General features: G+C 40.8%; 1 protein-coding gene across 2 annotated transcripts in view; it reads right to left on the bottom strand.

Moving 5' to 3' along the window:
* Positions 1–26,342, bottom strand: part of TMTC2 (transmembrane O-mannosyltransferase targeting cadherins 2) — a 422,005-nt gene that overhangs the window by 163,493 nt on the left and 232,170 nt on the right. For both annotated transcript variants that reach the window (XM_073620217.1, XM_073620218.1), the window contains one exon: positions 2,702–2,816. In XM_073620217.1, the coding sequence (XP_073476318.1) occupies positions 2,702–2,816 (115 nt within the window). The remainder of the gene's footprint in view (positions 1–2,701; positions 2,817–26,342) is intronic.

Genomic DNA, 26,342 nt, shown 5'->3' on the forward strand with positions numbered 1-26,342 from the left:
GTTGCTTCATTTAAAGTCCCAACTCCCTTTTTAGTTTCTACTCATTATTGGGATGGAGGCACCTTTGGGTGCTTCATTTAAAGTCCCAACTCCCCTCTCTATTTACATTCATAAAACATGGATGTCTATGGCTGGCTGTACACCTAGGAAAGATGTGATATGTTGTGGTGCCAATCATATACAATCCTTTCAAAACATATTGGTAACTATAAATAAAACATACCAGTTTAAAATGTAAAAACGTATCAAAGCAATTTAAATGAAACTGCCACAAAAAGTATATTTTATCTTTAAGACTTGGGTCTTATGGCAGAATATGGTAATGCTTGGGAGGTAAAACTGTCCAATGCAACTAAAACAACTTGAGTTGTTCTGAAATGTACACAAATAGTCCCCAACACCAATGGCGGAGGAAAATATTAATGACTATATCACTGTACAACTCATGGCACAGTTTTTCAATTAGTCCCCACTGAATATGGCGAGAAGTAGAACACTGCACACTGAACGCACAAGCTTTCATTCACATGGGTTTTCTATAATTGAATGTACGTGTGAAGGAAGTGTTTCTCAGCCTCAGTGAAAGTATTTTGAGTTTTTTTATTGGAAAAGGAGAACAAAAAAAAGAGACAGTTCAGAAGGTGATTTGGAAACACAGCAATTTATATGCCTTTTCTCTCGTAGGTGTGGCAACAGTTACCTCCAACATGGGAACTTTCTTGTGTTCTAAAGTAAATGCTAACCTAAAAACTATTTAAAAAAATCCTATATAATTTCAAGCAACATGTCCGTTTCACATTGAGATCCAGGGATCAATATTTGACTATGAATACCTACGTAATGATAATTTCTTATTGGCTTTCTATAATTCAAAATAAACAGACTAAATGAAACTGGTAATGTGTTTCATGTCATACCTTTGACAACCTGAACAAGCAAGTTAAGCAATTAGCAGCTTTATTGAGTGTTTATTAAAAATGCCTTTACCTTGCCAGTTTATAAGTATTGAACTTACAGTTTAAACTGCAAAACCATGAAGTTAAAGATGTGCCTTTAGAATTATACAACACATATGTTGCCACTGGTCTTCAGAGCTGTTAACCCATGTGTGTGTGTGGTGGGTTACTGGGGTTGTTATATATAGTCCAGTTCTACTTTAGAAATAGTGAACATCCAACAAATATCTACTGCAGAAGGACTACATTTTAGAAACCTCAAAACATTTGATCGTACATAAGGTCGTTACATATTGACTTTTCTTATGGATGTACAACTATTTACTCATACCAACTTGGTGCAATAAACCTTGGTCTAAATAATGAAAATACTTTAACATTAATTGTGTGGCATTTTTGCTTAAAAAAATTACTTACTGATGTTTAGCTTGTATTGATTTCAAGTTGTATAAGTCCTCATGAAGCATTTAGGATGGTGTTGGTTTTCATATGGAATCAATTAAGTAATGAATAATGGTGACCCAATACTTTGCACAAGTAAGGCTAAGTGCCCATTCAGGATAATCTATGACACATTACGGAAATAGTTTTCTTCTCATCAAGAATACACTGCTACACATGTTGTACTACAAATGTACACCATAAACATACATCTTGTGGTATTAAAAACTGATGTTTGGGTGCTAAGAATAAAGGCCTTATGTTGAGAGCCAGCTTGGGAGTAAATAGCAACCATGGCACTTAAAACACATCTAACTATATTTATGAATTGAACTTAACTTTGCTTATCATGTTAGAGCAAAACATGCGAACGGATTGGCACCAAATGCATATAGAATACAATTTGTAATACAGGCTTGACTGAGGATGGGTAGTCCAAACACATTACTCCTTTTAAAAATTCATGAAATTACCTGAAAATTGTCTGCTCTGCATGCTGAAGGGGTGGTGGAGATTATAAAGTTGGCTTAAGGCTGGGTTCACACCTATGCGAATTGGATGCAGCTTTCCCCACATCCAATTCACATAGCAGGAGAATGTGACCGGCTCTCTATGGAGGCAGTTCACATGTCTCCGGGGCGGCTGCGGAGCGCACTGTACAGAAACGCTGTGCATCTTTGCCTCTGTTTCAGGGCCGAATTCGGGCAAAGAATCTGCCCTAATTCATCCCTGAAATGGAGAACAGGGACGGACAGTGCTGCTGTGCGATCCATGTGCGGTTTAGGTGTGAACCGAGCCTTAAGGAAACCTGTTTAGAGAGAAAGATGGGGTTGCCACTGCTAACCACCTAAGATGATAAACTTTAGGCTCCCATACATTCAAAGTTACTGATCCAAAATCAGGTCAGAGGTTCTGGCTTCACTTGTTGCATGGTTTGACCCAACAACCAGGCATTTAGCATTTTTGGACACAGATCAGCATTGGCAGAAATTTTTCTCACATGGTGTGCAGCAAAATTTTAGCCAAAAAGGATGTAGGTAGTAAAACAGTTGCAAAACTGTAGTGCTGTCACCTGTGAGAGAAAGAGCTATATAGATCTGTAGGATCGATGGATGAATCACAAGAAAAGATATATTTTACTAAAAACTTTTGGCAAGTAAAACACCCTCTACATATGTGCCTCAGTGACATATTTATACTTTACTGAGTATATGATTGTCGAAGGCCACAACTTTCTCACCTGGGCATTTTACTTTATCAGTCTCTTTAAATGGACACTGGAATATACAGCAGGATATACTTACAAGTTATACAGCATGTCAGCCATATTGCTGCGATAGTACAAGGCATTCCTATAAGCTTTTTCTGCTTCAGAAATCTCGCCTTGGTTCTTCAATACATTTCCAAGGTTTCCCCAGGCTGTCAAAGAAAAAAAAATTGAATGAATACTTCTATGCACGCCTCTTTTAAAAAAACAAAAAAAACAAAAAAAAAAAAAACAAAACCATAATGCACAATTCACCTGTAAGTTTATAGTATCAAATGACCTATCAATCCAAAACCAAAAAAAGGTCACTTTTTGAACAATCTCCAAATATTGCCTTTTTTTTTGTAAGACATATCATTTTAACCTCCGCACTAGCATGTAAGAATAAAGCCCATTCAATTCTGACAATGTCACACTCATTACTATCTGGCACAGACAGTTGGTGCTGTAAGCTTTCATTCTAGACTGTGTTCTGTAAAAGTCTCCGACTGTCAAGCAATAATGCTATGCTACAAAGATCAACTAATAATGACAAATGTGCCTGCACAAGTAATTACTTTAGCACAGGAAGTGTCTGCTGAACAATGAAGACCTCTCTTAAAATCAGAAGGCACAAAATTTTTCAGCAAATAGAATAGCCATTCTCCGCAGGGCAATGCAGCCGAGGTGCAGCCACATGACTAGTCAGAAATGGCTCTTAGCTAAAACAATAACAAGGTGAACTCCTTAACCTTCCTGGCGGTATGATTATTTCAGATTTTTGATGCTCAAAGCGCTACAATGGTATGCATGGAAATTTGGCGTTTTACATTGTAGGCCTGTAATTCTTAGGAATAACTCACTTAAATCTGTCCAAACAAGAGTCTAGTAGACAGCCTGGGTATGATAAAGTTTAAAACACGAAATCATAAATTATAATATAATAAATAACTATAAATAATTATAACAAATAATAATAAAAATTATTCAATAATGTAATCAAATCAAAAACACTGAAATTTGCCCAGTTGCAGAATTGTCGCTGTCATTACTTTCAATGTTTGATGACGGATTTCCCCACGAATCACTATCGCTCAATTCTCCGAGTGATTCTAATTTATTAATCGCTGTTTTCTAGTTGGTCTAAAACTGCTTTTGATGTAAAGGGACGGTTTTGGTTGCTATGGACAATCTTCAGTTTCCAGGCAGAAAGAACAGTATTTATAATATAAAACTGCATGCAGGGCACTGGACAAACCATTAGGGGCAAAAGGGATGTGAAATTATTTGATACAGTAATGTAATCTGTAAGATTACAGTGTACTGTTTGTATTATGTGTTTCACTTTTTGAATTTGGCACCGTTCTCCGTCCCCGTGCGTCGCAACGCTCGCAGGGAATAGAGCCCGGCACTGTGATATATCGAGCGGAGACACGGCTCGCACACACAGCGGGGAGACATCGCAGGATCCTGGGGCCAAGGTAAGTAACTTTGCCTGGATGCTGTGATGCAATCCCGAGTGTGGCTCGGGGTTACAGCTTTTGGTACTAAAAATTCACCCCGAGCCACACTTGGGAATACCGTCAGGGAGGTTAAGCTGGAGCTGTAGAATGAAAACACAAGCTGAAACATAAATATCTTTAAATGTGTCATAAAATACCAAACACTCATATATATTTTTGACAAAACTTAGATTAAGTCTCTTCACAAAAGTTTAAAAGAATATAAAATCAGAATAAAAAAAACAATTCTCCCAATCAATTATATCAGCAAATAACTTCAAGACAAACACTTTGTGACTTTAGAGCTGGATTCACACTGTTGCGAGAGTGTTAACGAGCATTGTTATAAGGCAGGCCATTGATATGACTATGCTGCCCAAGGAGCCAAAAATGGTGCATGCAATATACTTCAAATGCTGCGCACCACAACATACAGTATCATGCATTGTGGTGCACTGCAATACAGGTGCGTTGGGGTACCATTAAGAATGAAAGGAACAGTAGTGCATCAAGACATGTTTTACAACAGTGTTTTAGAGCAAGAGCTATAAAGTACACCTATTGTAGATGTCTACCAGCCTACCTATTCTACAGTAAATAAATTCAGGCAGCAAGAGGGGAAATTGAGCATTTCTGGATCATGTTTAGATATGGCGTCTTCTGTACACGATAGAGCTTCAACTTGCATTTTTGGATGGCACGTGGAAGTGTGTTCACAGAAAGTGATTTTAGGAAGTATTCCTGAGCCCATGCAGTGCCGTCTGAGGATGCGAACATCACCGGCATTCAATATTGTGTTTCAGCTTTGTTCGTTGCATATAGAGTTTTTTCTAAATTCTCTGATTCTTTGATATTATGTACTGTATATGATGATATATTTAAAGTCTTTGCAATTGTATGTCCAGGAACATTATTCTGAAATTGTTTGACAATTTTTAGATGCATCCTTTCACAGAGTGGGGAGCCTCTGTTCATCTTTACTTCCGAGACACTCTGACTCTCTAAGATGCCCTTTTTATACCCAATCATGTTACTGGCCTGTTGCTAATTAACCTAATTAGTTGCAAAATGTTCTTCCAGCTCTTCCTCGTTAGTACCACTTACTACCAGCTTTTTGTTGCCCTGTCCCAACATTTTTGGGATGTGTTGTTGCCATCAATTCCAAAATTGCCTTATTTTTTTCTTAAAATGGTACATTTTCTCAGTTTAAACATTTGATGTGTTTTCTACTTTCGATTGTGAACAAAATATGGGTTTATAAGATTTGCAAATCCTTGTATTCTGTTCTATGTAGGCTTTAACCACTTGCTTACTGGGCACTTAAACCCCCCTCCTGCCCAGACCAATTTTCAGCTTTCAGCGCTGATGCACTTTGAATGACAATTGCGCTGATGAGTGGCACTAATGGGCACTGAAGGGCACTAATAGGTGTTACTGATAGGTACCACACAGGTGGACACAGATGAGCTGGCGGCAGCTCTCCTTGATCGGGACCGATGTCCCCCTGAGAGCCGCCGGTTTTTTTTTTTTTTCACTCACGCTATCAGCGCGAGGAGAAAAAATAGCCGATTACCAGCTCTGTTTACATCACATGATCAGCTGTCATTGGCTGAAAGCTGATCACGTGGTAAGGGGGTCGGGATTGACCCCTTACTCCGATCTGTGATCAGCCGAGTCTCATAGACTCGCTGATCACAGAGCAGGCCGCTCGGGCAAGGGAGAACGTTTATTGACGTACTCCTGGCAAAGTAGGTCTGCGCTGTAGCCGTCATTTGGCTATAGCGCGGAGCTGAAGAATTTAAACAGCATCCCAACTTTTTGGGAATTTGGGTTGTAGTTTCAGCAACTATTTTTCTCTATAAACATAATGCCTAACCCCCAGGAGTAAACAAGATCACATATAGTGTCTCATCAAAGCAATAAACAATATGATTTTGCTCTGTATCCATATCTGCCTCACAGTATCTGTAATGGAATATACTAACTTTTTATTGCAGAAAGGAAATGCAAATTGGATTGGGACATAGCTGGCCAGAAAACTGAATGAAAACTTCTGTTTTTCATTAGAAACGCATTGTAGGCTCTGAAAGCACGGAGGTATTACCAACACTTTACTTGCTCTTCTATTAAATAGTGTATCATCTAGAAAAAGATCTGAGTGGGTGGTGACACAACCTGCCTTAAGGCTTTTATACTTTCAAGAAGTCTAACTCAAGATATCTGATTAATTCAATTGTCGTACACAGTTTTTTGGCCATGCTCATGGAAACTTGCACTGGGAAACAATGTTTAAATATTCAAATGTTGAGCAATATAAAAACAAAAAAAATGTATTTAGTTATGTAGATCAGACTTGCATCTGGATTCCATTAAATGACTTCTGAAACAAAGGCATGTAGAAAGATTGACATGGCTCAGAAGACAATAATAATTATACGTGAACCTTCTTGGAATGCTAGCCGTTATTTTAGCATACATTTTAGTAAAAGTTCACTAGAAGCTTCATTTGCAGCTAATCAACTATATAACCTAAGAATTGGAGAATGCTTCTTCAGCTCTTAACTTTTGTTTAGAGAAACATTTCTATGCATGTGCATGTGTATATGCAATTACTAGAATTTACATGCATACAGCATGTTCTGAACTGCATGTCTATTGGCAAAACTATGCAGCAGCTTTGACACCTGTGCACCATAAATACAGGTGTATTTTATTCTGTGCTGCCATATGCCTCTACATTACCCATGTGCAACAGCACCACAGGTTGGATAAAACGGCATCTCATATACAGTAAACATTTCCTACATGTAAGCTTCATTTTTACGACCTGTGGGAAGGTGTCATTTAAACATTAAGCTTCCTTCAAATTCAAGTCAGTTTCAGGTCATATTTGACACAATTTACATATTTACATTTTTCAATAAGAATCAAATACTTCCAAGCAGACACTTTCACTAATTAACCTTTTCAGCCAATGCATGGATGACATTTTGATCCACTAATCCACCTCTTAACCTGTGCTTTACTCATGCAAGGCAAAGCAACAGACTTCATCGATTTTTTTTTTTACTTCAATCATACATGCACCTAATTTCCCAGACACTGGGTTCACAAGCTGGACAAAAAGTGAAATATCAGTTATCTCAGGGTACACATGGATCTATGTAACTCTCTCTCCTTCCCATGATGCAGCACTATGAGCCTAAGTGACCAATCTACAGGACCCAGCATTGGCACATGGTTTTGCGAAGTGGGTCCTCAGCTCTGTGGAAGCTCCATACAGATCAACCTAAAGCTTACACAAGGCTTTTCTGAGCAGATGAAGGATGGGGCTAAGGGAAGGAAGGTTTTTTCCAAAAAGATCCCTATGCATTACAGTGTCCTCAGTACAGCCGTAGCCAAAAGTTTTGAGAATGACACAAATATTAATTTTCACAAAGTCTGCTGCTTCATTTTTTTAGATCTTTTTGTCAAATGTTACTATGGTATACTGAAGTAAAATTACAAGCATTTCATGAGTGTCAAAGGCTTTTATTGACCCTAAAGTGGAACTTCCGCTCATCGGATTCCTCCCCCCCTCCGGTGTCACAATTGGCACCTTTCAGGGGGGAGGGGGGTGCAGATACCTGTATTATACAGGTATCTGAACCCACTTCCGGGAATAGCTAGCCGCAGCTAGCCGCAAAACCCCCGCCCACCCCCGTTGTGTTGTGGGAAATACACAGTTCCCACAACACAACGGGGACCAGTGTAGACGCGCAGCGGGACTCGCGCATGCGCAGTAGGGAATCGGGCAGTGAAGCCGCAACGCTTCACTTCCTGATTCCCTCAGTGAAAATGGCGGCGGCAGCACCCGAGGATCGAGGGACGGTTCGGTCTCGGGTGCCGACATCGCTGGACCCCGGGACAGGTGAGTGTCCTTATTTTAAAAGTCAGCAGCTGCAGTATTTGCAGCTGCTGACATCTAAAAAATTTTTTTTTTCGCGAAACTCCGCTTTAAGTTTATGCAAAGAGTCAATATTTGCAATGTTGACCCTTCTTTTTCGAGACCTCTGCAATTCGCTCTGGTATGCGGTCAATCAACTTCTAGGCCACACCCTGACTGATGGCAGCCCATTCTTGTATAATCAATGCTTGAAGTTCGTCAGAATTTGTGGGGGGGGTTTGTTCACCCGTTTCTTGAGGATTGACCACAAGTTCTCAATGGAATTAAGGTCTGGGAAGTTTACTGGCCATGGACCCAAAATTTTGATGTTTTGTTCCCCAAGTCACTTAGTTATCACTTTTGCCTTATGACAAGGTGCTACATCATGCTGGAAAAGGCATTGTTCATCACCAAACTGTTCTTGGACGGATGGGAGAAGTTGCTCTCAGAGGATGTTTTTGTACCATTCTTTATTCATGGCTGTGTTCTTAGGAAGAATTGTGAGTGCGCCCACCCCCTTGGCTGAAAAGCAACCCCACACATGAATGGCCTCAGGATGCTTTACTGTAGGAATGACACAGGACTGATGGTAGCGCTCACCTTTTCCTCTCCGGACAAGGTTTTTTCCGGATGTCCCAAACAATTGGTAAGGGGATTCATCAGAGAAAATGAATTTACCCCAGTCCTCAGTAGTCCAATCCCTGTACCTTTTGCAGAATATTAGTCTGTCCCTGATGTTTTTCCTGGAGACAAGTGGCTTCTTTAATGCCCTTCTTGACACCAGGCCATTATCCAAAAGTCTTCACCTCACTGTGCATGCAGATGCACTCACACCTACCAAGCTCTGCACTGGTGGAGCCCTGATCCCTCAGCTGCATCAACTGTAGGAGACGGTCCTGGCGCTTGCTGTACTTTCTTGGGTGCCCTGAAGCCTACTTCCCAATACAGAGGAGATGTTTTTATAGGATTAATTTTCATGGCAAAGAGGGACGTTGCAATTCATCTGATGACTCTTCATACCATTATGGAATATATGCAAATTGCCATCATAAAAACTGAGGCAGCAGACTTTGTGAAAGCTAATATTTGTGTCATTCTCAAAACTTTTAGCCACGGCTGTACATTAATATGCAGCCATTTTGTAAAAGAATGCTTACTTTTCAAGCTGCTTATTCCATTGCCCTCCCTTTCCTGTACTGCAGGAGCCAGGGCGTACCGTGATTTGGATGTATGTCTCTGGCAACTTGGACCAAGCTGGTCCAGTTATTCTGGATCAGCTCGGTCCAAATAAACCAGTTTAAGTGAGAGGAAACATTGAGATCAGCTTTAATTTCTATTTTAAATATATACACAAGGTGCTACAGTTATTACTTCTAAATGCCAAATATTTACTGAACTGCAAAGTATTTTCACAGCTGACAGTGCAACTTACACACCCCATTTCCTGACTCTAATTAAGCGTAGCATTCAACAGTAGATGGCCTACCATTGCTATATAAAGGCATATATATATATATATATATATATATATATATATATATATAAATAAAACACTGAAAAAGCTTTCTAGGAAGGAACATGGGCAAATGAAAAAAAAAAAAAAAAAAAGCTTAGTAGCAGAAAGTACAGTATTAAGTCACACCACTAAAGTTAGGTGGAAAGGCAGCTTCAGCTACGTACATTACACAGTGCTGGGTTCCTGCTGTTAGACAGGGATTTCCCATCTCACACCCCAAACAAAACTGAATTGGGCTCAGCCAGTCGCAGACAGCTTTGTATTTTCATAGGCAGCTTTGCATTCTATGAATGAATTGGCTGAGGTGTAGAAGCAGTCTGGTGATGTCACAATCTCTGCCTCAGCCCGGCTGTTTTTCCCTGTCTCACAGTCGGAACCCTAGCTAAATCTACATACAGCACTAAGAGCTGCTGCAGCAGTTAATGAAGTAAATAGTTATTTTGGACCACCTTGGTCCAAATTAACTATTTTAAATGACAGGAAGCATGGAGATCAGCTTTAATTTATGGTTTTGTTTTTTTTTAAATATACACACAAACATTTTGCCTTGCATTTCTATTTTAAACTGAATGTTTTTTTTTTTTCAAGGTAAGGGTATTAAAGTATTGTATCTACTTCTAAAGAGATGTATACACTTCAGGTGGTTTTAATGCACTCTGACCCACCCATTCAGGAATCAGTTTTGAAAGGACATGATAAACCAAATAGGAATTTCTTCATAACAGAAAAAGCTAGGACTTTACTTCAAAGTTACCTTGCACTTTCCTCGCAATGCACATTAATCGCCCAGAGGGAATCAATTTTATTATCAACAAAAATGTTACGCTTCAAACATTTGTAAAGGTTTTAAATTGCTATTTAACAATGACACACCAATGGAAATAAGACTGCAATACAAAACCAACAACACTGAAACATTTGACTAATTTGATGGAATGTAGCATATAAAATTTACATTAAAAGTATATCAGCTTAACATTTTGTAACATAGCTACATGTTTCTTGAATAGCACTTACAATTAATGGATTTCACTTGCCTAAAAATACTCTGTGGGAAATAAAATTCTAACTACGATGAGCTACTGATTTTTCTTTTAAAGTAAATATATAACATTAAAAGTTAGTAAAGCAAGCTTAAAACTAGACTGTCAGAGAAACCTACACACACATACCTTTCTTTATCTTTACCACTGCCCTAGCAGCCCCTCATATCCTTAATCTGTCATGTTTGAAAAAAATCACAGAAAATGATTACAAAGATTACATTTTACATTAATCCCGCTTCAGCTACTCAACAGAAAAAAATCCTTATTAGGCATTACAGTTATCACTTCCAAACACCAAATACATACTGAACTGCAAAGTATTTTCACAGCTGACAGTGCAACTTACACACCCCATTTCCTGACTCTAATTAGGATTGGTATGGAAGTGTAGCATTCAACAGTAGATGGCCTACCATTGCCATATAAAGCCAATTATGGTGTAACACTGAAAAAACCTTCTAGGAAGGAATGTGAGCAAATAAAAAAAAGATTACATGAAGAAAGAAAGTACAGTATTGAGTCACACCAATACATTTAAGTGGAAAGCCAGTTGATTTGATGGGCAAAGTGAACGATTGTTTATGACATATGGTACATTACAATCATCTAGTTAGGGTTAGGATCTATTGTACATAGCTTACTGTACATTTTTTTTTTTTTTTATTCCTGTATTACAGGATTAGACTCAGGACCATTTAGAATATAGGTTAATCTGTTAGTATAGGGCTTAGATAGAAGGGCAGCAGGTGAAAAAGATATATGACAGTAGAACAATTAAGACCACACCAGAAAAACACACTCCAGATATGCTCCAGATGCGTTTCTGCATGCATGTTTTTAATGCGTTTTTGATGTGTTTCAGAGTGTTTTTGATGCATTTCCGGATGCATTCCAGATGTTTCTTTTCTTCTTTTTTTTTTCACTGTACTGGGGTCCGGTGCATTTCTCATGCGTTTGTAATGCATTAGTGTGCATTTTTGATACGCTTTACCGCGTTTCAGTACTGTCCAGTGCAGGACAAATGCAGCATGTTCTATTTTCTTTTTTCTGGAGCTGGAATGCACTGGAACTGACCACACTGGTGTGAACTATGCCATTGGAAATCATATGATCTACTTTCCATACATTTTTGATGTATAAAAAATGTCCTGGACTGCATGTGGTGTGAACTGGCCCTTCGAGCCATTCGGCAATAGGTCTGCGACTCAAGAGTCAGTTAAGCAGAGTATACCTTGACCTACCTGCATTAAAACAGATTTGTAAAAGTGCGAAAGACAAAAAGCCCACCCACAGAACATCTTCGATGCATTAGGAAATTTCTCCCAAATCTGGAATCACTGTATGCATCTTCCATGCGCTGGGTTATTCCCGGCCAACCTGGAAGAATTATATGCTTCTTTCATGCACTAGGTTGCAAATATGGATCATATATACCTTACCAAATGTATATGCTAAACAGTAGTAATGTATATTTTTTTGTATTTAGTGAAAAGACCATTAAACAACTTTGACGATTTGTGTTTTAAAATGTCTTGCTAATTGCTTTCACATAGGCCTTCGTTATCTTTTAATCCTTGTCCATGTTCCAGTTTAAGGCCTCATGCACACGAGATGCTGTTAAACGCGCGTTCAGAGGCAGTTGGACACTTTTTTCAACTGCCCCTGAACTCATTTAATGTTATCCTATGTGTTCATGTACACAGTCTCGTTTTTTGGCGTTTTTAGGCAGTTGCGTTTAACCTCGTTTTTCCAGAAGCAAAAAAATGGGTTCAGATGCAAAAGTTTTCCATGTTTCAGACGCCAAACGCGGCTAAACGCAGGTACTGCGTTTAGCCGCGTTTGCGTTTATAAGCGTTTTTAAAGGTGCCCTTTTTTTTTACATTAAAAATCTCAAAAATGATGGCAAATGATGAAAAACCATTAAAAAAATATTTTAACCACTTCTATACTGGGCATTTTCACCCCTTTCCTGCCCAAGCCAATTTTCAGCTTTCAGCGCTGTCACATTTTGAATAACAATTGCGCGGTCATACAACACTGTACACATATGAAATTTTTATCATTTTTTTTCCCCACCAATAGAGCTTTCTTTTGGTGGTATTTGATCACCTCTGCGGTTTTTATTTCTTGCGCTATAAACAAAACAAAACAAGAGTGACAAGTTTGAAAAAAAACACAATATTTTTTACTTTTTGCTATAATAAATATCCAAATTTTTTTTTTTAAACAAATTTTTTCCTCAGTTTAGGCGGATATGTATTCTTCTACATATTTTTGGTAAAAAATATCGCAATAAGCGTATATTTATTGGTTTGCGCAAAAGTTATAGCGTCTACAAAATAAGGGGATAGATTTAGAGCATTTTTATTATTATTATTTTTTTTACTAGTAATGGCGACGATCTGCGATTTTTATCGTAACTGCGATATTGCGGCGGACATATCGGACACTTTTGACACATTTTTGGGACCATTCACATTTATACAGTGATCCGTGCTATAAAAATGCATTGATTACTGTATAAATGTGACTGGCAATGAAGGGGTTTAACCAGGAGGGGGCGCTATAGGGTTAATCATGTTGCTAGGGAGTGATTCTAACTGTGGGGGGAGGGGACTCACAAGGGGAGGAGACCAATTGGTGTTCCTCTGTACAAGGAACACACCATCGGTCTCCTCCCATCTGACAGGACGTGGATCTGTGGGTTTACACCCACAGATCCACGGTCCTGCACGGTTACCGGGCAATCACGGGTGCCCGGCAGACATTGCGGCCGCCAGGCATGCGCACTGGGACCTGAGTGACGCAGCGGACGCGCGCCCCCTGGGGGACCTGGGGACCAGGATAGCAGCTGCACCGTCTAGCCGTCATATGACGGTGGGCGGGCAGCAAGTGGTTAAACAATTGTAATTGCTTGCAATGATTCATAGACCATTTATATACCTTAATGAGCCCTTGATCCAATCCAATACACCACTAGCATTGCTGCTATCCGAAGTATAATTGGAATTTGACCCATATGTTGTTAGATTTGAACAAGCAACTTGTGGCAGGTGACATGGCAAGTGGACAATACACAACTTGTGGCAGGTGACGTGGCAAATGACAATCCAACTTGTGGCAGGTGACGTGGCAAGTGATGTGGCAGGTGACGTGGCAGGTGACGTGGCAGGTGACGTGGCAGGTGACGTGGCAGGTGACGTGGCAAGTGGACAATCCACAACTTGTGGCAGGTGACGTGGCAAGTGGACAATCCACAACTTGTGGCAGGCGATGTGGCAAATGACAATCCAACTTGTGGCAGGTGACATGGCAAGTGACGTGGCAGGTGACCTGGCAAGTGGACAATCCACAACTTGTGGCAGGTGACGTGGCAAGTGGACAATCCACAACTTGTGGCAGGTGACGTGGCAAATGACAATCCAACTTGTGGCAGGTGACGTGGCAAGTGATGTGGCAGGTGATGTGGCAAGTGGACAATCCACAACTTGTGGCAGGTGACGTGGCAAGTGGACAATCCACAACTTGTGGCAGGTGACATGGCAAATGACAATCCAACTTGTGGCAGGTGATGTGGCAAGTGGACAATACACAACTTGTGGCAGGTGACGTGGCAAGTGGACAATACACAACTTGTGGCAGGTGACGTGGCAAGTGGACAATACACAACTTGTGGCAGGTGACATGGCAAATGACAATCCAACTTGTGGTAGGTGACATGGCAAGTGATGTGGCAGGTGGAGTGGCAAGAGGACAATCCACAACTTGTGGCAAGTGACGTGGCAAGCGGACAATCCACAACTTGTGGCAGGTGATGTGGCAAATGACAATCCAACTTGCGGCAGGTGACATGGCAAGTGACGTGGCAGGTGACGTGGCAAGTGGACAATCCACAACTTGTGGCAGGTGACATGGCAAGTGGACAATCCACAACTTGTGGCAGGTGACATGGCAAGTGGACAATCCACAACTTGTGGCAGGTGACGTGGCAAATGACAATCCAACTTGTGGCAGGTGACATGGCAAGTGGACAATCCACAACTTGTGGCAGATGACATGGCAAATGACAATCCCCAACTTGTGGCAAGTGACATACTAAATACAAGTACACTGCTGCTACTCACTCTGGTCTCACAAAATGGCTGAAAGAGTTAAATAATACAGTTTTTTGAACTTGGGGAGGGTCTTGATGTTATCTTAACTAAACACTTCTAGATGCAACAGCGGTAAAACACCGCTAAACGCGGCAAGCAAACGCAGCAAAATGTGCGTTTCTAAATGCCGGTTTCAGCTTTTAAAAACATGCTTTCAGCAGGGTTTGCACCAGCGTCTTGTGTGCATGGGGCCTAAGCTTTTGCCATGACTGCTGCATTAGGTTTAATTTTTCAGGGTGGCTCCTTTCTCTTGCAGTATCCTATAGAGTATCCCTTGCATGTAGGGACTACAGTTGTGCCTCTCCAAACTGTGTGCATCAATAGAAACACAGCACCATAGCCTAGGGTAGCAAGACACTCCCATGTGCCTCCCTCATCCCAGCTAAATGACAGTCTCAGGGCTGCAATGTCCACTGTTAACTCTCTCATGTGAAGCAGCATTGCCCAACCGATCCAAGCGTAAAGTGACAGTGGGTACCTGTCAAAAATAGGTACCCGCCCTCCCAAAAAATGTAAATAACCTCCAAAAATGTTGGGTGGGAGGGAAGAAGAGTTTCCCTTTTCAGGTGAAGTTCTGCATTAACGTACCCTTTTTGCATCCACTTTCCACTGTTCTCCTGAGGGCACTAGTAACGTAGCCCCAGCCGCACAGCTGCCCTCTAGGAAGGCAATGTCGCTAGTGCCATCAGGGAGAGCTTGTACCTAAGCTGCCAGATCTTCTTTATTCTCATACTGCATATATGTTAAAGCATATGATGCCAAACGGGGGGCTGGAAAGGCAAAAGTTTGGGCATTTGTTCGTTGTATATTTTGCTTACAGTCTGGGGTTCAGTTTTAAGTGGTGGGCAAGAGACACAGAACGTTATATACATGCCAAGCTCGCACTTTTGTTTTGTCTTCAAAATATATAAAATAAACAGACCAAACATAAACAGGAAACAAATATACCTGTTAAAGGGTATCTCAAACCCAAGAACAAAAACCAGTATATGTTGCAACTTACTAGACCTTACATGAAGTGGCTGCAATAATTTTCTATTTTTCAGCACATTTTCTGCAAAAACAGAAAAGCAATTACTGATCCTGTCAGCATTCCAATGTTCTTGTAACTTCCTGTGAACTGAACTGATATGTTGAAAATATCATTGGCTTTCCCAGCTCTCTCTGTGGACTATAGAACACCTTCTGTCTATGTAAGGGTGATAAGGAGAGGAGCAGGTGTTTGCAGTCCAAATCAGGAGAGAAAACTAATGCCGCGTACACACGGACTTTTCGATGGACTAGGTCCGGTGGACTTTTCAATATACTTTAAGACGGACTTTTGAATGAACAGATTTGCCTACACATGATCAACCAAAGTCTGACGGATTCGTACGTGATGACGTACAACCGGACTAAAATAAGGAAGTTCACAGCCAGTAGCCAATAGCTGCCCTAGCGTCGTTTTTTGTCCGTCCGACTAGCATTTGTCCGTCAGAAAGACTTGAAACATGTTTCATTTCTAGGTCCGTCGAACTTTTGGGGAAAAAAAAGTCCGCTGGAGCCCACACACGATCGAATTGTCCGACGGAGTCCGGTCCGCCGAACCAAGTCTCCCGTAAAAGTCCGCTCGTGTGTACGTGGCATAATAAGAATCTGCACCTCAATAGATACAGTACAGCATTGTCAGTCTAGAACAGGAAGTGTGCTACTGGCAGGAACACCAGGTTAAAATAAAGGGAAAACCCCCAGAAGAAAATGAATGCAGCCACCACATCCAAGCATTGATATACTGCCATATATTGCATTCTGGTTCTTAGGTTTACAAAGAGCAATACAAATTATTTGTCGCCATTAAGAAAAATGACTACAGCAGACATTTTGCATACTGTCACGCTTAACACCTGCACAAAATAATAATAAAGAAGATCAATTATAGCGTAATGTGATTTGCTACACTACAATGCTTTGCTTTCCGCCAAAATATGGAACTTATTTTTTTCCCCGTCAGTTTGCTAAGTTACCCTTTGTGTTCATGCATTAATATACCAGGCAAACTGAGATAAAATATAAGCTGCAAATGTTCCAAATACAATCAACAAAAAGCTTTTCCTTTCAGCTGACTTCTACACTAAACTACATATAAATGCATTAACACATGGGTACATCTATTCACTTTTCAGATATGTGATAATATTTCACCTCTCAACCAAAATTCTAATCGTTCACAGCTTATCAAACTGATTTCAGGTGTTTCACTGTCATGGATCCTATTTCATCTTTTTAAATTAAACTTTTAATTCAAATTACAGCTTAAAGGTATTAAGCAATTAAAGCCCATTTATTTCACATAAGCTATAACAAAATTCATGCTGTAATACATACCCGAGACAGACTTGACTACTAATTAGAACATCCTTCAAACACGCAGAAGAAATGTCCTACTGCTAGATAAAAAGCAACAAAAGTAATTGTGAAAAGAACACTCTCCTGTGAAAAATGAAAAAAGCCCAGGATGTTTTTTTTTACAGAGGATTTTCATCAATCTGGTGTTATGGCTTTAAAGTGTTACTACACTGCATCCGAGCACCACAAACCAAAACACTATTTTAATATTCTAAACAAACACAGCCATCCATCTAGGTCTCCATGTTTTATTTTGCTGAGCATTTCTGGCCGTGGCCATCTTGAGTAAGGGCAGATGATTCATGTAGCAATTACTTCCTGGAATCCATATGCCCTTAGCTCTGGCATGCAGGCAGGAGGGTGTGCTTAGCTGAGAAAAACCTTCCTCACCTCCTAAAGATTTCTGGGATGTAAGACATCATTTGCCTAGTCATGGAAAAATCTGAAATTAACTGAAGAAATGTAAAAAAAAAAAAAAAAGTTTAAAACAAATAAATATCTATCAATCTACTCTATCTAAAAAATAGTCAATGTGGGTTGAGAGAATGATGTTCCGCTTTAATATTTTGGGAGACTGTGCAGAGTTTAGTTAAACTCAAGCATGACCTCAGTGTTTGTATGACTGTAGTACAGTAGGAAAAGATAATTTAATTCTATTGGCAGTGAAGACATTGAATGTAATAGATACTGGGATGAGATGCTTACTTGTTGCCAGTACTTGTCTGCAGCTACAGTAAAGACATAGATAGTCTGAATATAAACCAGTGTTTCTCAACCATTTTTTTTTATGTCAAGGCACCCTTTAAATGTATGCACAATTTCAAGGTGCTCCATTGTATATTGTAAAAACCTAAACTAATAGTTATACATAATGCAACAACAGCCACTCTTCACCATTCAACCAATGTGACCCCAGTGCTTATGGAGATAGGCAAACAAGGATGTCCTCAGGTGCCTGATGTCCTCTTTATTAACCTATGTTCTCATCGGTTGTTACGACATCAGCAGCTGGCCTGTATTGTGCCCAAAGTTGTAATGCTGCACAAAAAAAAACCCTGTGGCTTTGTATAACAAAGGCAGGCTTGATCCTCCAGCCAGCTTGTTGACATTTTTTTCTCAATTTGGGGCAATTTTTAGGCATTCTGCCAAAGCAACCCTGCAGATCCCAGAAGGCCCCCTGGTTGAAAAAGGTTGATATAAACAATACAATGATGACAGCTCGGAAAGCACAAGGTAAGTAGTAAAGTAGCACTTTGTATTTGCAGTGTTGCCTGATGATTCTTAACGTATGAAAATTCTTAATGGGGGAATTCATTGTAGACACCCTTAAGGATTCTACCAGGCCTTCACACCAAAATTGTCAACACTTAATAATAATAATACACAAACAGGTGCATGGCTGAGGAATTTTGTAGTGGGGTAGGCAAAGCCTAAAGGGAACTAAGGGACTAGTTCCCCATAAGGCCACCTTGCTTTTGAGTGACAGCATGCGCCAGTGGATGGATTCTATAGCCATGTGTGGTCAATCAAAAGCAAGGTAGACCTGGTGGAGAGCTAGTCTTCCAGCTCCACATCACAGTGTAAATATTTGCCAGCACACCATGGATCTTTAAATTGAGTCCAAATTGCTTTAATGAAGCATGATCACATCACAAACAAGAGTGCGGAACGTTTCAGAGTCACGCAGGACCCCTTTATCAGGCATGTAATGATGTCATCACGTGCCTGCCAAAGGGGTCCTGTGTGACTCTGAAATGCTGCACTCTCGTTTGTGATGTGACCATACTTCATTGAAGCCGTGGATTCAATTTGAAGATCCGTGGTATGCTGGCAAATATTTACACTGTGTTAGGGAAGATCCAGTCTCCAGCTGGTGGTTGCTGCAGCACCCAGTATCCTAAAGCCTTTTTCAGAAGAATTTGTGCGATGGGAATGTGAATGGTTATCAGCTCCCCATTAGGCTCCACCCACCCAAAAAACGCTATGGCAGTGGAGACTAGTTCTTCATCAGGTCCTTCCCCCTCCTCCTCTGACTTTTCATTTTCCAAATGTGGCCAATGCCATATTTAGGCAATGACATTACCAGAATGCCTGGCCCATTATTTACATTCAGGTTTTGGCCAGAGAATTTCCCAGCCGACAGCTGAATGGGACAGAGGATAGAGCCCTGTGCAACAAGCTGTTACATTCATTAAAGCTTCCCAACACAGACATGCCTTGCTCTGAGCACTGGTCTTAAGTAGAGATGAGCTCAGATACAATATATTCGGACTCAAGTCTGTACCCGCCTGAGCTGTTCTGTGGGGAAGCTGCCAATGCTGACATCCAATCATGAAAAGCAGAGGCATTCCTCACCACCGCATTTATGCAAGGGGCATGTATACATAGGCTGAAAGGTGGATAATGTCTCCACCACCTATGATTGGCTATTGGCTTTGACAGCTTCCCAATGGGATAGCTCAGACAGGTTCAAACATGCCTAAGCTCATCCCTGGGTCCTATGCTTGCCTGAATTAGGTTCAGGTAGTTTTAAAGAAAGCTACTGGCAGAAAATTGTTGTAAATGCTTTACTGAATTCCTCAGAGTATGTTATAAAATGATAGTTATAGTCACTTACTGACCAGTGACATACCGGTACATCGCCAGATTGGAAAGGCGAAATTTTGGTCATCACTGCAGCAGTGACCGGGATATCATTTTTTTCGGGCCAGCCATTCCCTTTAATGTAAAGGTAATCCAAGTGGCTAAGAAGCCGCTGGATACTTTTGCAGGCAGCAGCGGGGGGGGTCAGGAAGCCATGTAAGGATGCAACCAGCGGTATCCGGTTCCTGGTTCCTGTAGAGAAACTGATGTTGTTCCTCCCACTGTGTGACTTAAGAAACTGGAAGCAATAAGGTTTTTGTCACTTCCGGTTTCAGTCTCATGTAACAAACCGTTAAATGGTTGAACAAGCAAGTATCTGATCAAACTGATCTCGGTTTGATCAGATGCTTTGGAGGGCAGAGAAGAAATCTGGGATCCAATAGACCGCAGATCTTTCAATAAAGAAGACCTATCACAGCCCATGCTATCACAGGGGATGTTCATCTCATCTAACAGCAATAAAGATGTTCATCTCATCTAACAGCAATAAAAGCAATCAAAAAAATTAAATGCAAAGACACAGCATAAAAATTCATAAAAAAAAAAAAAAAAAAAAATGTCAAGTACCCTCGTTCCCCTGTGCAAATGCAAACGTACGCGTAGACAAACAGCGATCACACTACACATGCTAGGTGTCGTGGCGAACATCAGAGTGAGCAAAATCATTATAATGCTAGAAACTCTGTAAACTGTAACACACGGTCGGATTTTCCGATGGAAAATGTCCGATCGGAGCGTGTTGTCGGAAATTCCGACTGTGTGTGGGCTCCATCGGACATTTTCCATCGGATTTTCCAACACACAAAGTTGGAGAGCAGGAGATAAAATTTTCCGACAACATAATCCGTTGTCGGAAATTCTGATCGTGTGTACACAAATCAGACGGACAAAGTGCCACGCATGCTCAGAATAAATAAAGAGATGAAAGCTATTGGCCACTGCCCCGTTTATAGTCCCGACGTACATGTTTTACGTCACCGCATTTAAAACGATCAGATTTTCCGACAACTTTGTGTGACCGTGTGTATGCAAGACAAGTTTGAGCCAACATCCGTCGGAAAAAATCCTAGGATTTTGTTGTCGGAATGTCCGAACAAAGTCCGACCGTGTGTACGGGGCATAACTCTTAACTGGAAACCTGTAAAGACTTTTAAAGCATTGCCTATGGAGATTTTTTAGGTACCGTAGTTTGGTGCAGTTCCACGGGCTTACACAGTTTTATAGTGTACCATGTTTGGTATCTATTTACTCAGAGTAACCTCATCTTTTATATTTTATCAAACAATTGGGCATTATATATGTTTGTGTGGATTAAAATTCATTAAAGCGTATTTTTTGTTTAAGAAAGATTTGCGTTTGAAAAAACGCTGCGCAGATATAACGATGCGACATAAACATATGCAACATCCACCATTTTATTCCCTAGGGCCTCTGATTAAAAAATATATAATGTTTGGGGGTTCTATGAAGTTTTCTAGCAAAACAAATATAGATTTTTACATATGTGAGAAGCGTCAGAACTAGCCCGGGGCTCAAGTGGCTAAAGACCAGGATTTTGATTTTTTTCACAGAAATATACTAGGGTGTTTACAAATAAACACACTTCTGATCATCATGTCTCCAGGAGTTTTATTTAAAGCATGAAAAAACTGCCCATCCAAACTGTAGGGTCATTATAAAAATTCATATGACTGCATTAAATATCTTATTTTCATTCACATCTAACATACTCAGATTTTTGCCAGGAAAAATAGAGTACACGCACTTTCTCTGATTGATTTCCCAGGTATTTTAAGCAACATCCAGCAGACTTACAAATTGGGATTTCCGGATACTTTTAAGGCCTCTGGCCTGAAACTACATATTTGCCTGGGATTTATGCAAGATTCTAGTTCCACAGATGCCAAAAGCCAACGTGACCTGAAGCATTACTGTTACCTAGAAGCTTGGTATCAAACACAACAAAAACCGACAGTAATAGAAATGTGAGATAGGTGAAGATAAAGATTTAAAAGGTAGTCTCACCTCCATTTATGCATATTGTACAAGGTCAGTAAACTGATCCTAACACTTGTAACCCCCAGTTCATTCTTTAGATGAAAAGCTATGATAATTTGAAAAACTCAACCAAAGATCCCCTTGGATCTTCCTAACATCTACTGTATGCTTATCAAATAAGTAGTCCTCAAGTGAAACTGCCATTCGACCACCCGCCCGCAATATGTACTGTGGAGAGGCAGGCTGTACAGGCAGAGTGACATACTGGTATGTCACGGTCTGTTCCTGGGTTTAGGGTGACCACATGCACACCCCTCCAGCCTACACCCGCTGTTATTGTGCACAGCGGGAGTCTGTCGGTAGGTCCCAGCCAATAAATCATGGCTGGGACCTGCTGATCGGCTGTGTCCAATCAGCAGCCAGGCCAGTGTTGACAATACACAGGGCTCTGTACTGGGGGAATGATCTCCAAGTTTCTTATCCCTACAAAGCTGGGATAAGAAACAAAGAGATCTTTAGTAAAAAGCAGCACATAATACACACATTACACATTGTTAGGCACACATTTAACCCCTTGATCACCCTTTATGTTAATCCCTTCCCTGCCAGTGTCATCAGTACAGTGACAGTACATAGTTTTATCAATGATCACTTTATTCGCATCACTGGTGATGTCAGAGGCAGTTAGTCCGTTTATTTCAGTTTCTTAACCAAAGACATGTAGCAGACATGTATACATTTTGGCCAAAATTTATGAATAAATTTTTATCGGATGCGTTTCTTCGTTTATATAATAAAATTCCCAGTAGTGATCAAATACCACCATAAGAAAGCTCTATCTGAGATATCAACATTGTTTGGGTACAGCATTGCATGGTCACGCAATCACCAGTTAACCACTTCAGCCCCGGAAGGATTTGCCCCCATAATGACCAGGCCATTTTTTCGATATGGCGTCACTAACTGACAATTGCGCAGTCGTGCAATTGTGCAATTTGATCACCTCCGCGCTTTTTAGTTTTTGCGCTATAAACAAAGAGCGACAATCTTTAACTTTTTGCTATAATACATATCCAATAGCAATAGGCATATATTTATGGTTTTGCGCAAAACGTATCGCGTCTAAAAACTATGGGATAAATAAAGGGACTTAATTATTTTTTATTGTTTTTATCTAGCAATGGCGGCAATCTGCGATTTTTAGTGGGACTGCGATATCGCGGCGGACAAATCTGACCCCAAATTACACTTTTTGGGGACCAGTGACATTATTACATTGATCAGTGCTACAAAAATGCACTGATCCCATGGCGTCATTGCCAAATCTCCTCAGAGAATTTGATAGATACGGGAATCTCTCCAACCTTAAAATTAATTTAGATAAATCAGCGGCAATGGGGATTAATATAACACCAAGTAGACTGAGATCCCTAAAATCTCAGTTTAGATTTAAATGGTCAGATGGCTCTCTCAAATATTTGGGAACCTTGATCCCAAGAGAATTGAAACGCACTTTCAACCTTAACTTCCCACCCCTATTGACCAAGACCCGATCGCTACTGGAGGAATGGAATAGAGGACTCCACTCCTGGTTCGGCAGGTTTAACCTCCTTAAAATGTCCATACTCCTGAAATTCTTATATTTATTTCAAGCTCTACCAGCCAAGATCACGCCCCAATATTTCAAACAAGCACACTCCCTCTTTGTTACATTCATTTGGGCAAACTCAAAACCTAGGTTATGTAGGCGTTATTTAACGCTACCTAAACATTATGGAGGACTGGCCCTCCCAGATCTACAGAATTATCATTTGGCAGTTCACCTCGGTAGAATCATAGACTGGAATTGACACGGCAGGACCAAACTGTGGACCCACTTAGAACAACCCCAGTCAATGGTACCACAGAAGGATGCGGCTTGGTGCTTTGACCAGTTGCCCTCAAGCACTGACATCACACCCTGTAATAGGCATGACCCTCCAGGTAGGCGCGTCTACCATACTTACAACCTCGCTCTCCTCTAGAGTCTCTCTTCTCTACCATATATTGGGTAATCCTGCTTTCCCCCTGGAACCGGAGTATGAGACACTTACATCGACTGGTAGGGACCGTGCCTCCCATTTCTTAGAAGGCAATCATTGGCCTTCCATTGAATCCCTAACTAATGAAAATGGCCATTTCCGACTGCCGTTCTGGAAAGCAATGCGACTACACAACTTCTTACACTCGATCACCAACCCGGCACAATTTAATTTCAACTTAATGACTTTTGAGGACTACTGCAGGGACGAGGGAGTGTTGCCCCAAGTTCTAAAACCTACGATATACTCAACTCCCCTTCGGAAGAACCCGACCTGACCTTCATACAGAAATGGGAGACTGACCTACAGCGATCATTCACCGATGTTCAAAAACAAACTATAATCAGATTCTCCTTAAAAACATCCATTTGCACAAAAATACAGGAACTTAATTATAAGATCTTTACCAGATGGTATTACACACCTCAGATGCTGCACAAGTACTTCCCAGTCACCACAGACAAATGTTGGAGATGTCAGACAGACAAAGGGACGCTTTTCCATATTTTCTGGTCTTGCCCTCTGCTGCAACAGTTCTGGACAACAGTCCGGACGGTCACTCAAAAATTCGCAGACTACACGATAAATAACGATCCAGCTTTTATCTTGCTCCATGCCACTACAATTCCGGCACAGAGCTATTAAAAAAAAAAAAAAAAAAAATCGATAGTACGGCATCTACTGAATGCAGCTAAATCCTGCATTCCCCTTATGTGGAAGGAAAGCTTACCCCCAACTGTTGGGTTGTGGCTACGCAGAGTGGAGGAGATCAGGAGATTGGAGGACTTAGTCCTCACAGCACAAAATAACTCTAAGGCATGGAGGCTCTGGAATATATTTATTCTATCTGACGAAGGAGTGTCTCTGCTTGCCACTTGAATAGCAAATCGCAACAGGCCTGAAGACAACATACCCATTGCTCCCGGGTCAACACCCCCCCCCCCATTGACTCTTTCTCCCCCCTTTCCAGTCTCTCAGGAACCTCTATGTTCCCCCTTCTTGGTCTCTGTTTTTTCTGATTTATTTGTACTCAGGGATTGGACAGCGCAACTAAGTACTCTGAGTACAGACACAAGGTGATATTTTTTATCCAATAACCCCAGATGTTGATAGCAAATGTTGGCTACAGGTGCTGAATATTTCACCAGAAGTCTTATTGTAATCAATGTTTTATGCTGCAAATGCCAGATAGGTTACCGGCTTCTTCAAGTGTACTTATCTGTGAACACCTTCTCTTATTGTTGGAATTGTACTGTACTTTCCCTGTTTTTTCCTTTTCTCTGAAAACAAAAAAATGTATATTTGAAAAAAAAAAAAAAAAAAAAAATGCACGGATCAAAGTAAAAATGACACTCACAGGGAAGGGGTTAACAGTAGGGGGCGATCAAGGGGTTAACTGTGTTCCCTGGGTGTGTTCTAACTGTAGGGGGGATGGGCTGGCAGGGGACATGACAGAGATCACTGTTCCTGATCACTGGGAACAGTAGATCTCTGTCATGTCATCTGTCAAAATTGGGATCCGCCTGGTTTACAAAGGCAGATCCCACTCTGCCTCTGTACCAGGCATCGAGTCTGCCCGACCCATGGACAAGTTCTTGCTGCTATCGTGCCATCGCGAGCCATCATACAGCTATGCCGATTTGCGCAGGACAGCCGACCTGCCGCCGTATAACGACGGCGGCAGGTCGGCAAGTGGTTAAAGTAGCACAGTGCTAAATAGCAAAAAATGACCTGGTCATGAAGGAGGTAAAACCTTCTGGAGCTGAAGTGGATAATGTTCTCACTTTGATTATATCTTTTTCTTCCAAACCAACAGAGTGCAGTATTGTGCTTGCAATAGTCTGCTGAATAGACTTCTATAGACTGCCTGTACATTAGGTTTATGGACGGATTAACAGGCAGCCAATAAAAGTCTATGCAGGTGACCAGCCCAATAGCAAGCTCATCTGGCTCAGAGACACAAATGATGTAAACAAACTGGGAAGCGCTGCAGGCTTGAGGCTGCTGCATTAAAATATCTATATAATATTTTAATTATTTAGTTTTTAAATTAAAATGTTATGAAACCCTAAAAGATTCACTTAAAGGTATTACTAAATCCTGGACCCTGCATTCACTACATCTGGTCTCCCACAGTACACAGAACATGGAAATGCAATTATTTTAGTAGATATAAACTGCTAAATGCCTTTTTTCATAAGCAGTTAGAGCAGTCTTGTGACTTCTATGAGTATCTGGTTAAAGCTTGTAGAAGTTTTCATTCTCCCACGACTGTCCAATGAGAACGCAGGACCCCTGACCCTCTGCCTGGACAGAGCCGATTGGCCCTGTGCTGATCACCCAAGAAAAAAAAAAGAAACTCTACCAATACCCACCAAACTGAGCATGTGCAGCTTGTCCGCTGGCTCTGTAAAGATCAGGTTATATTTTGGAGACAGTAGAAGAAGGA

Source organism: Aquarana catesbeiana, linkage group LG03 (genome assembly GCF_042186555.1).
Source record: "Aquarana catesbeiana isolate 2022-GZ linkage group LG03, ASM4218655v1, whole genome shotgun sequence".
NCBI classification, from domain to species: Eukaryota; Metazoa; Chordata; class Amphibia; order Anura; family Ranidae; genus Aquarana; species Aquarana catesbeiana.